Source organism: Camelus bactrianus, chromosome 18, assembly GCF_048773025.1.
Source record: "Camelus bactrianus isolate YW-2024 breed Bactrian camel chromosome 18, ASM4877302v1, whole genome shotgun sequence".
NCBI lineage: Eukaryota > Metazoa > Chordata > Mammalia > Artiodactyla > Camelidae > Camelus > Camelus bactrianus.
Genome location: NC_133556.1, coordinates 6290430 through 6305307, shown reverse-complemented (window position 1 = coordinate 6305307; position 14878 = coordinate 6290430). Strand labels below are relative to the sequence as shown.

The window sequence follows — 14878 nt, the reverse complement described above, 5'->3', positions numbered from 1 at the left end:
GTGGTGCGAGGCGGGCAGCCATCTTGCTACAAACACAAACAGAGAGGAGCGGCCGCCGCGGGAGCGCCAGCGCCCCCTCCCCCGCCGCCGCCTCCCCCCGGCCCGCCGCGCGTCGCCAACGCCCCGGGACCGGAGCCTCGCGCCGCCCGCCCGCCGCGGTAAGCGCCCGGCGGCCCCGCGGACCCCGGCCCGCGGCCGGGCCCAGGCCAGGCCCGCCCCCGACGCCGAGGCGGCCGCGCCGAGCCTGCGAGAGCCAGAGCGGGAGCGCGGGCCGCCGGCACGGACCCTCCCCCGTCTCCTCCCGAGGCCGCCGCCCCCGCCTCTCGGTGCGCCCGCCCTCCGGTCCTCCCCCCGCGCGGGCCGGGTCCCCGCGCCGCCCCGAGGGAGGCCGGCCCCTTCCAGGGGGCCGGCCGCCCGCGCCCCACGCCCCACGCACCTGGCGCCCCCTCCCTGAAGGGCACACTGTCCTCCCCGACCGGCCCGCCTCCTTCCTACTGCCTTGCTCCTAACGGTCGCCCTGCGGCCCCTCAGAAGCCCGGCCGGGGCTCCCCACCTCCCCGCTCCCGCGTCCTCCGCGCGGGGGCCCCCGACCCTAATGCCCGGCGCTCCCCGCAGATTTCCCTCAGCGTTCCTCCGGGTTCTCATCGGAATTAGCTGGGCCCTGCGGGTCTTAAAGTCCAAGCGTTCCGTGACTGGCTAACGTGGAAGCCTTTCCCCATAACCAAAGCAACTCGTCTGGGTCTTCGCCTCAGTTTCCTTTCAGCGAGCGACAGTAGTGCTTGGTCATTGGGGTCTCCTTCCTCCGGGTTCCTCGGCCGTATGAAACACCCTTCCCAGCCCATCTCCCCTGAGCAGCACCTCCCTGGCCACGGCCCCGCATTCTTTGCTTCCCCCTCCACCGCCCCCCCCCCCCCGTTAACTTTAAAGAGACCCTCACCTCGCACGTCTTCCTCAGTCATTCCAGAATTAAGCTTCCAGGTCTGGTTTGAAGATACGGCCCAGCCTTGGGAGATGCTCAACTAGCACTTGTTGGCGGGCCCTTTCCTCCACCACCCCAGTCTCACTCCCTCTTCTCATTGCTGCTTTTCCAAAGATCAGCCTCCACAACCTCTCCTCTTCCCCGAGAGCTGATGTGCGGTTGCAGTTTGGCCCCCACCCCTTGGCTTCGCACCTGAAACACCATGAGTACTAATAGGCTGGTCCCCTTTGCTGGTCACAGTGTGAGAGTTTGCTCTGTGGCTCCTTCATGTGTATTGTTTCCTGTGCAGTCCCAGGCCACCCACACTCATTCCAGCCTCAGTTTACCTCCTAGATGGTAGGTCTATCATGTCATTGGGCAGGGTTGAAGCAGATCTGGGCTTTGTGTTGCTGCCATAACCTGGGGACTAGGGGCCTCGAGGGTCCCATTTGGTGATTACAGTCAAGTGAGTTGTGTTCTTACACTCATGGCCTGGCTTTTTTGGCCAGTGGATGTGGCAGCATTGTGTGTAGTTTGATGGCTTAAAGGACCCCGGTTTGCCCTGGGTTTTACGTCTGTAGTTGGCAGCTTGGGATAGAAAAAAACAGCCCCACTTTAGAGCAGAAGAGGTGAGAAGAGGTGGCTCTGGGAAGGATTTTTTAAAATTTCTAACAAAAAATTTGTAATGAGATGAAAAGTGGTTTAAAATTCACAAAGTGTGCTTGCGAGTTTGGGGTGGTTCCTGCTGCATGTGTGCCCTTTCTCCAGTCTGGGGTAGGGTCTCAGGGACGTCCGGGCTCCTATTAGGGTAGCTTCAGCCTCCCTTCCTTGTTTTCCTTGGCCAGAGCCCAAGCCTGGGCAAGTGGGCAGACGGGATCAAATGAGGTGAAGTGTGAAAGTGCTTTGAAAACGTTAACTACTAGACATGCCACAGGGCGTTGTCGTGATGGCTCAGAGCTGGGATGACTGACCAGCCAGGAAGAACATGGGCTTGTACCTCTTTTTAAGCCTCAGAGTTCTCATCAGACCACGCATGGAGTCTCTTTCCATCCTGAGAAAGGGCGGAGTCACCACCACCAGGCTTGGGGCTGGGCGGTTGCTCAAATGTTGGAGAATTTGGGACTCCACTTCTGTTAATAGTGGTGCCTTCTTGTGCCAAGGCACATTGCTCTGGATTAGGGCTAATTTTAGGGGTGATGGAATGAGGAAATAATGTTCTTAACTTAGTGTGTACTGGGACAGTCTAGTCTCTGGATCTTATTCTTCTCCTGTGAGTTCTGAACCCCAGAGAACACGCTCCCCTCCTGTTCCCTCAAGCTTCCCTCCCTGGGGTGTTGTGAGCACGCAGGACCAGTGTGTGTCCTCTCCCTTCGACTCCTGCAGGGGGCAGTCTTTTAATAGCAATAATTCAGAAGCCTGGGGACTGAGGGTATACTGTGGCTTGAGGAGGAGAAGGCTGGACGGGGCTGGGTAGAGAGGCAGACAGATGCTGAAGGGTGGGGGGGAGCTGGACACCCTGAGACCTGGTAGCCAGGAACAGATATTGTTCCCAGGAACAGATATTGCCTGCCACCTCCTGCTCTTTCCTTCACTGGAAAGGAATCCATTCGTTTGGCTTTGAGAGTTTGTGGTAGAGAAACTTAAGACAAGTTTTTTTAATCTATTCTTTTCTTGAGGATTTCCCTCTTGGCAGGAACTCAGGTTTCTCTCATGGGACAGTGTAATCAGAGGGTGCTTTCCTTGCTCTTCAGAGGGGAGAATGAGCTGGAGTAAATTTGGTTTCTCTTGTCTTCAGTTCTTCCCCATAAACAGACAATAGGTGTTACCTCTGCCCGAGGCTTGTGGGAGGGTTTCTCGGCTGCCACTGTTGATAACCTGAGGCCAGATCCTGTGCACTGTGGGATGTTTAACAGCATCCCTGGCCTCTGTACGCTGGATGCCAGTAGCACTTCTCCACCAAAAGTGCCTCCAGATGTTGCCACATAACCCCTGGGGAGCAGGATTGCCCCGGGTTGAGAACCTCCAGCTTTGAGGAGGCACATGGACAAGACGCAGACCTGTGTGGAGCTCTGGAACCGGGTGGTGTGCTGCTCGCAGTCTGAGGAGGGGCCAGGCACCCACCAGCTCCTGTGACCCCGTCCTCCTGGGGCTGGGCCCACCCAGGCACTTGACCTTTCTCACCAACTCCTCCTCTGCATCCTCTTGCCTGACTGCCTCTCTCTCACCTCTGCAGTTTCCCTGCTTCTCACACCGGGAGCCAGCCACTCTTCCTCAGTTTGCTGCTTAGGACGGAAAGGCGCCAGCTGGAAGTGGAAAGCACCCTTTTTGTGCCACTCCCTGGAAGGGTGGGAGGGTGAGTTGTCCCCTTCCTGTACCCTCGCCCCACAGCAGCCTTCCATGCCCACAGGACTCTTGGTCTTGTAGGTCCAGAAGATGAGGCTCTTCTGGGGTGAACTAGAGGAGGCTCAGAACAGCCTCTCCCGAGTTTGTCTGAAGGAACTGGGGTGTTTTTCTTGGAGTGGGGAAGACATAGGTATGCGATAGCTATCCCCACGTTTTTTTTTTCCCCTAAACCTTTTATTTAATGGTGGTAAGATAAGACATGCACCATCTTAACCATTTTTAAGGGCACAGTTCTGTGATGTCAGATATGTTCACTTTGTTGTGCAACCGTCCATCCCATCTCCAGAATGTATTCATCTGCCTCATTCAAGCTGAAACTCTATGCATATTAGATGACTCCCCACTCCCCTAGTCCCCCAGCCCTGACACACCGTTCTCTCTGTCTCTCCGAATTTGACTCCCTTGGGAATCTCACATACGAGGAATCATCCAGTATTTGTTCTTTTTGTGACTGGCGTGTTTTACTTAGCTAATGTTTTTGAGATTCATTCATTGGCCAGATTACGTCAGGGTTGTAGTGTAGAAAGAACTAAGTGTTGTCCTGGGAGGCCTACTTGAATTGAATGCAAAAAAAGAACTTTTCAACAGGCTTGTCTCTTCCGACGGCTGAGTGTGCCGTGGCGCACTCTGTCTCCAGAAGTGTCCAGCTGGGGCTGCTGTAAAAGAGATGCCTGTGCCAGGGGAGGTCAGCCCTGCTCTAGGTGGTCTCAAAAGCTGCGTTTCACTAGGATGCTGGGATCCTGGGGGTGGGTCCTGTGTCTGTCATGGAGTTTGCTTTGTCTTCTGGTCTGTAGCTACAGGGTAAAGCCTCTTTCCTCTGGCTCTTGTGGTAGAAACCCTTCTTCCTCCTTCCTTCCCAGAGTTGTGGAGTCTCGGAGTTGATGGGAATTGTGGAGGAACCCCGGTCCAGCCACACCCCCAGCCACTGAGGGAAGCCCTCACTCGGCTCCCTGAGAACCTGCCCACCAGCCTCTGCTGGGAACCACCAGGGATGAGCCACCTCCTGAGAGCCTCCTCTGCTGTTCCTTAGCCGGATAGGTCACTGCCGCCGCGGCTGCTTCTGTCAGCCTCAGTAACTGACCTTGTTTCTACTTTATGGTGAGAGAGCCTGCTTCCTAGGCTGTATCGCAGTAACACTGCGCCCTTTTTGGCTCTTTGTACTTATAATCGAACTCTCCCTGATCCCAGGGAGAGGGCCTGGGTGTTGATTCCTGTTTGATAAATGGGCCCTGGGCACACTGGCTGGACTTGCCTGCCTGCAGCCTTCAGCGTGTGCCCCTTCTCTGGCCTTGGCATAGGCCCCTTGCTCCCTTTTACCGGGTTTCTTCCCAAACCGAGTCCCTGGGTTCTAGCCACCAAGCAGCCAAACCTGAGTTTTTTCAGGAGAGGTAATGTTGCTTCTAGATCAATTTCTAATCCACTTCATAACTAGCCTTTTCTTGCTCTGGAGTATTTGTGGCCCTAGTGGGTTTTTTGCTTGCTTGTTTGTGTGTGTTTTGTCTTTGTCCTAAATATCTACTGAATGCTGGGCCACTTGGTGAGGGTGCTGAGCTGTGGAGAGGTGCCTGGCGCTCTGCCACACCTCGAGCACCTCAGCCAGGCTTTGCTGAGTGGACTGACTGCTCATGAGGCCTGATGTGTGGAGGGCATAGGTGAGGAGGAGCAGGGCCCGTTGTCCCCTGTGCTATAACCAGCAGCCTCTAGGCAGCTGTGGGTCTTTCTGTTAGGCAGGGTAGAGGAGGGCTGGAGGCAGGGAGGTCTGTCTGACCATTAATTTAACCGCATTTTCTTCCCTTCATCTCTCGTTAAGGATCTTTCCCAGATGTGAAGGTCCCTCCCTGGGCACCACTCTAGACTAACGATCAGTTTTTTGGGGACCCTCGTTCACTCCAGCACAGGCCCTTGCCTGGAGAGAGCCCGGCCCTTGCCCTACCTGCTTCCCTGGGCAAGGCTGCCAGGTGAGTCTGGGCCGGAGGGAGGGCAGTCCCCTGCAGAAGCAGGAATGGGCTCTAACTGCCTGTTTCCTCCCCTCCCCAGGTCTTCCCACGTGACTCTGGTTAACTCATGGTGTGAGTGGCACGTGGCCGGCTTAGGGGAGTCCTCGTAGAGCCCATTACTGTGCCTGTGTAGGTGGGGACCTATTCCCCATCCTCTTGGCTTCTCCAGGTGTGCTGTCTCCAAGGCCCAGTGTCCCCCACGCCTCCACAGGTGTTTGGAGAGTGAACGCCAGGTACCCCTCCCCTGCACATCTCCTCTGACCTCTCAGACACGCCCAGTTCCACAATGGCAGCAGAGACCCTCAACTTTGGGCCCGAGTGGTGAGTCTGACATGCTTTGGGTGGTGTGGAGAAGCAGGGAAGAATAAGGCTGCTCAGGTTCCTGTCTTCTCGTTTCCTTCTTCCAGGCTGAGGGCCCTCTCTAGTGGTGGCAGTGTAGCCTCCCCACCCCCATCCCCCGCCATGCCCAAATACAAGCTGGCCGACTACCGCTACGGGCGAGAGGAGATGCTGGCTCTCTATGTCAAGGAGAGCAAGGTAGGGGGTGCAGTGTGGCCCGGCTGCCCGGTTGCCCACTTGGTCTCAGCCAGTGGAGAGGTCCCAGGAGCATGTGGTGCCTCCTGCCCGATTGACAGGTCCCCGATGAGCTGCAGGACAAGGAGTTCGCCGCGGTGCTACAGGAGGAGCCTCTGCAGCCCCTGGCACTGGAGCCACTGACGGAGGAGGAGCAGGTGGAGCCAGGCCCGGGCAGCTGCAGTGCTGGGCGCTGTCCTCACCTTGGAAGAGGGGCTGGAGTTGGGAGGGCAGGTGGTGGAGGTAGTGGTTCTGGATGGGGTGGTGGTGGCCGGGGCCGGGTGCCTGGGTCCTCACTCCCACCCCTGGCTCCCTCCTCAGAGAAACTTCTCCCTGTCAGTGAACAGTGTGGCTGTGCTGAGGCTGATGGGGAAGGGGGCCGGCCCCCCCCTTGGTGGCGCCTCCCGTGGCAGGGGCAGCACTCGAAGCCGAGGTAGAGGGGGGTGATGACATGTTCCAGGGCGGGCAGAGGTGGGGCCTGTGGTCTTGAGGATTTGGAGAGGTGATCCGGTTGGTTTCCTATGTGTACCTTGTTCCTTCTCCAGGCCGCGGTCGTGGTGACACTTGCTTTTACCAAAGAAGCATTGAAGAAAGCGACGGGACCTTTGGCCGAAACCCCCGGGAGATCCAGCGTAGCCAGAGTTGGGATGACAGGTGCAGGCTGGAAGGAGGTGGCACAGAGAGAGCTGAGAGAGGCCCCAGGGTCTGATGGAGGGAGGCTTGGGTTTTGTCATCAGAGGGCACCAGGAGACCTACCAAAAAAGCCCTGGTCAGAGAGCTCTCTCTCCAGCCCTCTGACCCCCTGTGGCCCTGCCCTTTTCCTTCCACTCTCTGTGAACCCCTTTCGGCTCCCTCCCAAGCCCAGTCCCCACCCCCAACCCAGGGCAAAATGGACAAGGTGAGCAGAGATCCCACAGGTGGGGAGGAAACTGTCCTCTGATCCACACTTTTCTGTCCTGCAGAGGCGAGAGGCGGTTTGAGAAGTCAGCCAGGAGGGATGGAGGTATGGAGAGTGGCAAGGGTGGTGGCCAGGCCCTGGAGGTCATTGAGAGGTGGGGGAGGACTGAAATGGGTGACCCCAGTTGGGGGATGTTTCCTGAGGGAGGTGGTGGGGCAGGAGGGCCCGGAGCTGGGCTTCTCTTTACCGACAAGGTGCGTATAGTAAGATTCTTGCAGGGACTGCGGCTGCCATCCGCTGACTGTGTCTTCCCTACCCCCAAGCACGATCCGGGTTTGAGGAGGGAGGGGCTGGCCCGAGGAAGGAGCATGCCCGCTCAGATAGCGAGAACTGGCGTTCTCTCCGAGAGGAGCAAGAGGAAGAGGAGGAGGGCAGCTGGAGACTTGGGGCAGGACCCCGACGAGATGGCGACCGCTGGCGCTCAGCCAGCCCTGGTGAGACTGGGGCCTGGACGGGCGTGGGGTGGTGGGCGGCGAGAACCTCCCATGAGGGTGGGTGCAGAGAGTTCCAGAGTGGGGCTGGTAGGAGAGCCATCCCGGAAATGCTGGTGGTTCTGGGCAGTGGAGGGGGCCTGGGGTGGGTCGCAGAAGAGCGGATCTGGCTTGACTAGGATACCGATTCTCCACCTTTTCCTGCCCAGATGGCGGCCCCCGCTCTGCTGGCTGGCGGGAACATGGGGACCGGCGTCGCAAGTTTGACTTTGATTTGCGAGGGGATCGAGGAGGGTGTGGTGAAGAGGAGGGGCGGGGTGGGGGAGGCAGCTCTCACCTCCGGAGGTGCCGAGGGGCTGACGGCTTTGATGACGACAAGGATGGGCTCCCAGAGTGGTGCCTGGACGATGAGGATGAAGAAATGGGCACCTTTGATGCCTCCGGGGCCTTCTTGCCTCTCAAGGTATTTGCTAGGAGGCGAGGGGGAGATTTTTCTTAGAGGTTGGTGGGAACCTGCCCTGAGGGGGTCCTCTCACTCCACCCATTTATCCTTGGCTCCTCATTTCCCAATCCTATCCCCTAACCCATGCAGAAGGGCCCCAAGGAGCCCATTCCCGAGGAGCAGGAGCTCGACTTCCAGGGTCTGGAGGAAGAGGAGGAAGAGCCTTCCGAAGGGCTGGACGAGGAAGGGCCCGAGGCAGGTGAGCCTGCGGCCTTGAGCTGGGTTCGAGGATGCTGCTTTCTGCCTGCCTTCGGGAGAAGGCTGCTTACACACAGGAGAAAAGCAGGTGCTGACACGGTGTGGGGAGGAACTAGGAAACAGCAGGGCTGTGTTTGAAAAGCTGAGTGTCAGATAAAAATCAAAGCAGGATCAAAATGACCTTTGAAAATCACTCAAGGAATCTGTACGACAAGGCGTTAAGTCAATGGCGTGGTGGGTACAGCTGTGGATGGTGATGTGGAGGCACGTCCATTACTGGCAGGGCAGAAGAGGAAGTGTGTGCGGTGGGGTGTGTGGTGTTAGTTCACCAGGCATTAGTGGACTTGACCAAAGTTACGTGGGTGGGCTCAATACCTAGAGGCCCTTCTGGCCACAAATGGAGGGTTTGTGCTAAATCATTTTTAAGGCCTTCCAGCTCTTTGGTTTTGCATTCTAGTAATTATCCTTTCCTTTCAGGAGGGAAGGAACTGACCCCACTGCCTCCTCAAGAGGAGAAGTCCAGCTCCCCATCCCCACTGCCTACCTTGGGCCCACTCTGGGGAGCTCATGGGGAAGGCGATGACGCTGTGGAGAGAGACCTGCCGGCAGCTGAAGGTAGCCAGGGGGTGGGGCCGCCCTTTCCCAGGTGTCTGGGGTCGTGGGGGAAGTGCTCCCCTTCTCTGGGGAAAGGAAATGCACTGGAGGTCACAGGGAGGGCAGAGTTAGAGCCCACTTCCATGGTATGAGGGGCATAGGGGACTGTCTCCCCCTTCTCTGGACTCCCCCAATGTCACCGTCCTCTCTTCGCTCTGTTTAGGAGATGACATGAGGGGAATGCAGCTGAGTCCTGGGGTGGGCTCACCCCCTGGCCCACCAGGAGATCTGGAAGATGATGAAGGCTTGAAGCACCTGCAGCAGGTGGGGGGGCCTGAGACAGCTTTAGGGACCCTCCCGTATCTGGGAGACAGAGAGCCTTTGTTCCTTTTGTCCTTACCATGGTTCCCAGCTTTTCCCCATCTGTCCCGCTGTGTTCAGGACCTGACCTCTTGACCCCACCCAACCTTAGCCCCAGCCCCGTCCCAGTGTTGATGGGATTAGACAGTTGAGACTTCCCTCTCTCCCTGGGCTCCCAGGAGGCGGAGAAGCTCGTGGCCTCCCTGCAGGACAGCTCTCTGGAGGAGGAGCAGTTCACAGCTGCCATACAGGCCCAGGGCCTGCGCCACTCTGCAGCTGCCACTGCCCTCCCCCTCAGCCACGGCGCAGCCCGGAAGTGGTTCTACAAGGACCCGCAGGGGGAGATCCAAGGTGCCCAAGGGGAATGGGGGACACTGGGGGTGCTGCTGAGGCCAAGGGACAGCACCATTTCTATCGAGGGCTTCTCTGGTGCACCTTCCTGACCATGGTCCCCCTTCCCTTGGTCCAGGCCCCTTCACGACCCAAGAGATGGCAGAGTGGTTCCAGGCAGGCTACTTCTCCATGGCCCTGCTGGTGAAGCGGGGCTGTGATGAGGGCTTCCAGCCACTGGGTGAGGTGATCAAGATGTGGGGTCGTGTGCCCTTTGCCCCAGGGCCCTCACCACCCCCACTGCTGGTGAGCATTTGCCCCTTAGTGTGGAGCAGGGACGGGAGGCGCGAGCCTCATGGACGGCGGTGGGTGGTGCAGAGCAAGACAAGGTCAAAGCTGCGGGAATGCTCTCACTCACGCAGGGAAACATGGACCAGGAGCGGCTGAAGAAGCAGCAAGAGCTGGCAGCAGCCGCCTTGTACCAGCAGCTGCAGCACCAGCAGTTTCTTCAGCTGGTCAGCAGGTATGGGGGGCCTAGCGGGGCTTGTGAGTAGGGCCAGCGCTGGTCCTGTGGCCTGCCCCCTCACGCACGCCTGCATCTCAGCAGTCGCCAGCTCCCGCAGTGCGCACTCCGGGAAAAGGCAGCTCTGGGGGATGTGCCGCCGCCGCAGCAGCTCGCCGCGTTCCTGCAGCAGCTCCAAGCTCTCAAAGCCCCCAGGTCTGTGGGCTGCTCCGCCTCTCGCTTAGCAGTCTTTGCGTGGCTGCACGTGTGAGAGCCCACCGGCTGTGGGAAGGGGGAGGTGGGGAGACGGGCTTTAGGCTGAGCGGCAGTGCTCTGCTCTTCAGGGGTGGGGACCAGAATCTGCTCCCGACGATGAACCGGTCTTTGTCGGTGCCAGACTCGGGCCCTCTCTGGGACATACATACCTCAGCCTCATCACAGTCAGGTGTGTGTCCAGCCAGTTCCCCGCCCTGACCCGTTCTGAGTCCCAGTGTCCCTTCCCCGGGTCTTGAGCAGGTGGGGAGCTGGGGTCTGCGCCTCCCCTTGCGCCCTACAGCCGGGGGATCTGAGCTCTCTCCTGCAGCTGCCTTTACCCCCTGCAGGCGGTGAGGCCAGTCTTTGGGACATACCAATTAACTCTTCGACTCAGGGTCCAATTCTAGAACAACTCCAGCTGCAACATAAAGTGAGTGGGTGCCCTGGGCTGGAATGCTTGGGTGTCGGGGGGCTGGGCCCAGTCTGGGAAGGCATGACCCCTGATCACCATGGCTCCAGTTCCAGGAGCGCAGAGAAGTGGAGCTCAGGGCGAAGCGGGAGGAGGAGGAGCGAAAGCGCCGGGAGGAGAAGCGCCGCCAGCAGCAGCAGCAGGAGGAAGAGGAGTTGTTTCGGCGCAAGCAGGTCGGGGCCCAGCTGAACCCTTAGCCCGCCCAGGCGGGGCGAGGGGCCGGCCGCCGGCCTCACCGCGTCTCTGCTTCAGGTGCGGCAGCAGGAGCTGCTGCTGAAGCTGCTGCAGCAGCAGCAGGCGGTGGCCGCTGTCCCTGTGCCTCCTGCGCCCAGTTCCCCGCCCCCACTGTGGGCCGGCCTGGCCAAGCAGGGACTGTCCATGAAGACACTGCTGGAGCTGCAGCTGGAGGGCGAGCGGCAGATGCACAAGCAGCCCCCGCCTCGGGAGCCGTCTCGGGCCCAGGCCCCCAACCACCGTGTGGTGAGCAGGCCGGGCCCGGTCCCCACTGACCAGCACCCTGGGGCCCTGGGACACTCCTTCCAGTCCACTCCCAGGGTGACTCCAGGGTGGGCGCGCACTGGTCCAGGTGGGACTCTGGACCCTCTCTTCTGTGCAGCCCTCGCCCTGCCCCCCTTTGCCGCCTGAAGGAACGTTCCCACTCAGCATTCTTGAGTGTGTGTGTTCTTTTTTTGGGCCACCTTGACTTCTGCCATCTGTAGCAGCTCGGGGGCCTGGGTGCCGCCCCCCTGAACCAGTGGGTATCTGAGGCTGGGCCGCTGTGGGGCGGGCCCGACAAGAGTGGGGGCAGCAGCAGCCTGGGACTCTGGGAGGACACCCTCAAGAGCAGCGGGAGCCTGGCCCGCAGCCTGGGCCTGAAGAACAGCCGCAGCAGCCCCTCTCTCAGGTGGGTGCCAGGGCCTGCAGGGCCCAGGCCACGGCCCCGGGGGAAGGATACGGGACACCTGAGTTAATTTCTTGCCTCTCATTCACCCTCATCCCGCTCAGTGACTCGTACAGCCACCTGTCAGGTCGGCCTGTGCGCAAAAAGACAGAGGAGGAAGAGAAGCTGTTGAAGCTGCTGCAGGGCATCCCTCGGCCCCAGGATGGCTTCACCCAGTGGTGTGAGCAGATGCTGCACACGCTGAGTACCACAGGCAGCCTGGACGGTAAGGCAGTGCTCCCTGGGAAGCCGGGCCAGGGGTTCCAGACCTGCGTCTGGTGGGCCCTGACAGCTGCCTCCTGTCCCGCAGTTCCCATGGCTGTAGCGATCCTCAAGGAGGTGGAATCCCCCTACGATGTCCATGACTATATCCGTTCCTGCCTGGGGGACACGCTGGAAGCCAAAGAATTTGCCAAACAATTCCTGGAGCGGAGGGCCAAGCAGAAGGCCAGCCAGCAGCGGCAGCAGCAGCAGCAGGTGAGGTTTCAGAGCCCTGGCCAGAGGGGGTGAGGGCTCCCAGCGCCCTCCTGACTTGCCCTCTCTCTCTGCTGCCTTGCAGGAGGCTTGGCTGAGCAGCAGCTCCCTGCAGACGGCCTTTCAGACCAACCACAGCACCAAACTCGGCCCTGGGGAGGGCAGCAAGGCCAAGAGGCGGGCACTGATGCTGCACTCGGACCCCAGCATCTTGGGTGAGTTTGGGGGTGGAGCTGGGAGAATGGTCCTCCCTTAGTGCCGGACAGGAGCTGGGTGGGAGAGCTCAAACCCAGCTTCCCCTGGCTTCAGGGTACTCCCTGCATGGACCTTCTGGTGAGATCGAGAGCGTGGATGACTACTGACCAGCCCGTCCCACCAGCGCCCCGGGTTATAGGCCGAGGGCAGCGGCAGCAGCTTGGACCTCTGGGTCCCCAGCCTGCAGGCTCCCCACGAGGAGCATAGGAGGAAGCAGGGGCAGGGTCCCCAGCACTTGTTACAAACCACACGATGCACCTTAACTCACCCACCACGAGGCACTTTACAGATTGGGGGAAACTGTTTTTTTTTTCTTTCTTTTTTAAAAATTTTAAACAACATTGAAGAAAACATAAGGAGATGAAAAAATTGTTTAAGAACTAGACTCTAAGCACCCCTTTCCCTTTTGGGGATAGAAGGAGTGCAGTGGATGATCCACAGAGGTTTTTTGGGGGTTTTTGTTGGATTTTTTTTTTTTTTGGATTTTTTTTTTTAAGAAAAAAAGAAAAACAATGAAAAAAATTGATTAGGAGACTGAAAGAAAAAACACACTGTTATTTTGGGGCAGTGGGGACATGGGCCCCACAGACCTGTCCTGCCTGGCCCCCGAGGCTGCACTTCCCCTCCCCACCCCACGAGGTGGGCCACTGGGGTAACTGGAAGCTGGGGTGCCAGCAGTTTGCACAGCGAGGCCCCCTCAGCCCCGCCGGCCGGACCCGCTGTGAACGGCTCCCTTGTTGCTGTGACTGTGGCAGAGGTGTCTGGGGTGGGGGCCAACGTCGCCCCTTGGCTTTGCTGCTTTGGGGAAAGTTGCACAAATGGGCTGGGCTGCCTCAGCGCCCCCGGCTGCCATCCTGCGCCGGCTGACAGGGTGGACGGAAGAGGGCCAGCGGTGCCAACCTCATCTGGCTGTCAGGCCGGCAGAACTTCCACTCTGGCCCTGGTGAGGGTCTTCCCCCACCGCTGCCATTCGGGGGACCGCCTGGGTGTGAAGCTGAAAGCCCCAGCTCCCTGCCTTGCCACATGAATGTATTCTCTGGGCCGTGAGCCCCTGCTGCGCCCCCTGCCTCAACATTGAGGAGGTGGGGGCGGAGCAGTTCCTCCAGGAGCTGGAGAGAGAGGCACCACTTAATGACTGTTGTTTTTCCTGTGAAGGGGGCAGAGGAGGGGCCCAGGAGGCCGCAGAAGTGGGCAGCTTGGGGCTTCAGGTTGCAGTACGGGCCTGCTGTTAGAAGGGAGCCCCTCACCTGCAGCTGGCTGTGTGGGATGTGGACTACCCAGCTCTGCCCCGCCCCTCCATTGACCAAATGGGAGAGGAGCAGTTGGCCTCTCCCCTCCCTGCTCCCCTGATGTTTTTAATGTTGGGTAAGGTGGGGGGTCAAGAATGGGAGTGTCTGTCTCTCCCGGGTCGGGTCGGGGGTGGGCTACCCTTTACCACCTTCTTATTCCCGATCACCTACCTGGGTTTGTCTCCATTCGTGGTTTTTTTGGTTTTTTTTTCTTTTTTTAAATTTTGTTGTATCTTTTTGGTTTCTCATCTAACTTCTCCCATCAACCTCATTGCTCAGAGCGCGGTATTAGGGCAAGATTTCTGCCACTGCCTCCCTTCCATGAATGTATTTATCCTTCCTGCCGTGGGGAAATGGGGAGTGACCCCAGTTTTCTTTCCCCATCTAGCCCCAGAGAGATGATTTTTTTTTTGCACCAAAGTGGCAACTGGGTCAGTGTTGGGGGGTAAAGCTGGCCTCGGGGGTGGAGGGGCCCCCTCCACCTGCTTCTCCCTGGCTTCAACAGTGTTAGCGTCCGTGAAAAGACAATATTCTCTCTAAAGCAATAAGGGGGTGATGGGCCAGGGGGAAATGTCTTGCTGCTGCTGGCCCCCCAGCTCCCCCTTTCCTCAAGCCAGTATTTGGCGGCATTAGAGGTGGGGGGGTACTGTTGTGACTGAATGTAACTGCCCCCACCCCTGCCGCAGCCAATGCAGGGGAGGGGGGATGACACTTCCCTGTCTCTTCCTTCCCCTCCCCCCCAGCTAAAGAGACTTTGAACTTGGGGGCCCTTGAGCCTGGAGAGGCCTTAACCCTGTGAGGAAGTGTAGGGGGAGCCCTCTCCCACCCCCATCCCCTTCTGAGAGTGGTCAATGTTTACAAGTCCCTGAGCCCCCCAGCCCAGGGACTCAGCCCCCTTGCTGTCCTTCCCTAGCCCATCTTCCTGGGCCCCAGCAGCTCTCCTGCCCTTCCTGGGGTTAGGGTGGGTGCAGGGGTCATTCTGTATCCTGTTGTCTGCCTTGTACCCATAATCTCCCATACCCTGTGTGACTCTCCTCTCTTCTACCCGCCCCTGTAAATACTCCCCTTCCCCCAATAAAACTTGGTGTGTGTTCTCCTCTCTGTCTCTGAGTCTTTTCTTGGGGGAAGGGGAAGGTGGGGATGAGAGGCAAAGCTCAGAGCTGGGAACTGAGCCTTGGGCAGAGGTGGTTCTGGTCGGTCAGCCCAACAGGGCCAGGCTAGAACTGGGAGAGTTGGGGGTGTGGGGACACCTGTGACCCGCTGGGGGAGGAGGTCCTCCTGCCTGTGACTTGGCTTTAGTCTGGGGAAGAGTGAGCACTGCCCCTGCCGGCCACTCTGTCTTCAGGGACAGAGAACTAGAGGAAGGAAGACACGAGCAAGGGTACAGACC

At 59.0% G+C, this 14878-nt stretch overlaps 1 protein-coding gene across 9 annotated transcripts; it reads left to right on the top strand.

The window, feature by feature from the left end:
- Nucleotides 1–14584, top strand: GIGYF1 (GRB10 interacting GYF protein 1). Of its 9 annotated transcripts, XM_074345817.1 has the most exons (29): nt 1–158; nt 3192–3311; nt 4222–4459; nt 5172–5319; nt 5399–5430; nt 5528–5679; nt 5766–5895; nt 5994–6089; nt 6253–6364; nt 6477–6585; nt 6894–6934; nt 7153–7323; nt 7530–7783; nt 7913–8021; nt 8498–8635; nt 8838–8938; nt 9154–9325; nt 9444–9610; nt 9727–9827; nt 9909–10022; nt 10151–10251; nt 10409–10491; nt 10581–10703; nt 10783–11010; nt 11250–11434; nt 11536–11696; nt 11781–11947; nt 12030–12159; nt 12254–14584. In XM_074345817.1, exons 6-29 carry the CDS (start codon nt 5645–5647, stop codon nt 12304–12306), a joined length of 3081 nt encoding a protein of 1026 aa, XP_074201918.1. In that variant the 5' UTR covers nt 1–158; nt 3192–3311; nt 4222–4459; nt 5172–5319; nt 5399–5430; nt 5528–5644; the 3' UTR covers nt 12307–14584. The 9 variants fall into 9 exon arrangements, with proteins under 9 accessions (XP_074201918.1, XP_074201921.1, XP_074201919.1 ...); XM_074345820.1 differs by having other exon boundaries at nt 5399–5679; nt 9912–10022; nt 11253–11434; XM_074345818.1 differs by having other exon boundaries at nt 5399–5679; nt 9912–10022.
- Nucleotides 14585–14878: the final 294 nt, after the last annotated feature.

Excerpts from the sequence above, each read along its gene's own strand:
- GIGYF1 (XM_074345817.1), top strand. The coding sequence starts at position 5,645 with ATGGCAGCAGAGACCCTCAACTTTGGGCCCGAGTG. Across the intron at positions 5,896-5,993 it reads TCTATGTCAAGGAGAGCAAG|GTCCCCGATGAGCTGCAGGA; the intron begins GTAGGGGGTGCA and ends CCCGATTGACAG. Across the intron at positions 10,023-10,150 it reads CAAGCTCTCAAAGCCCCCAG|GGGTGGGGACCAGAATCTGC; the intron begins GTCTGTGGGCTG and ends TCTGCTCTTCAG.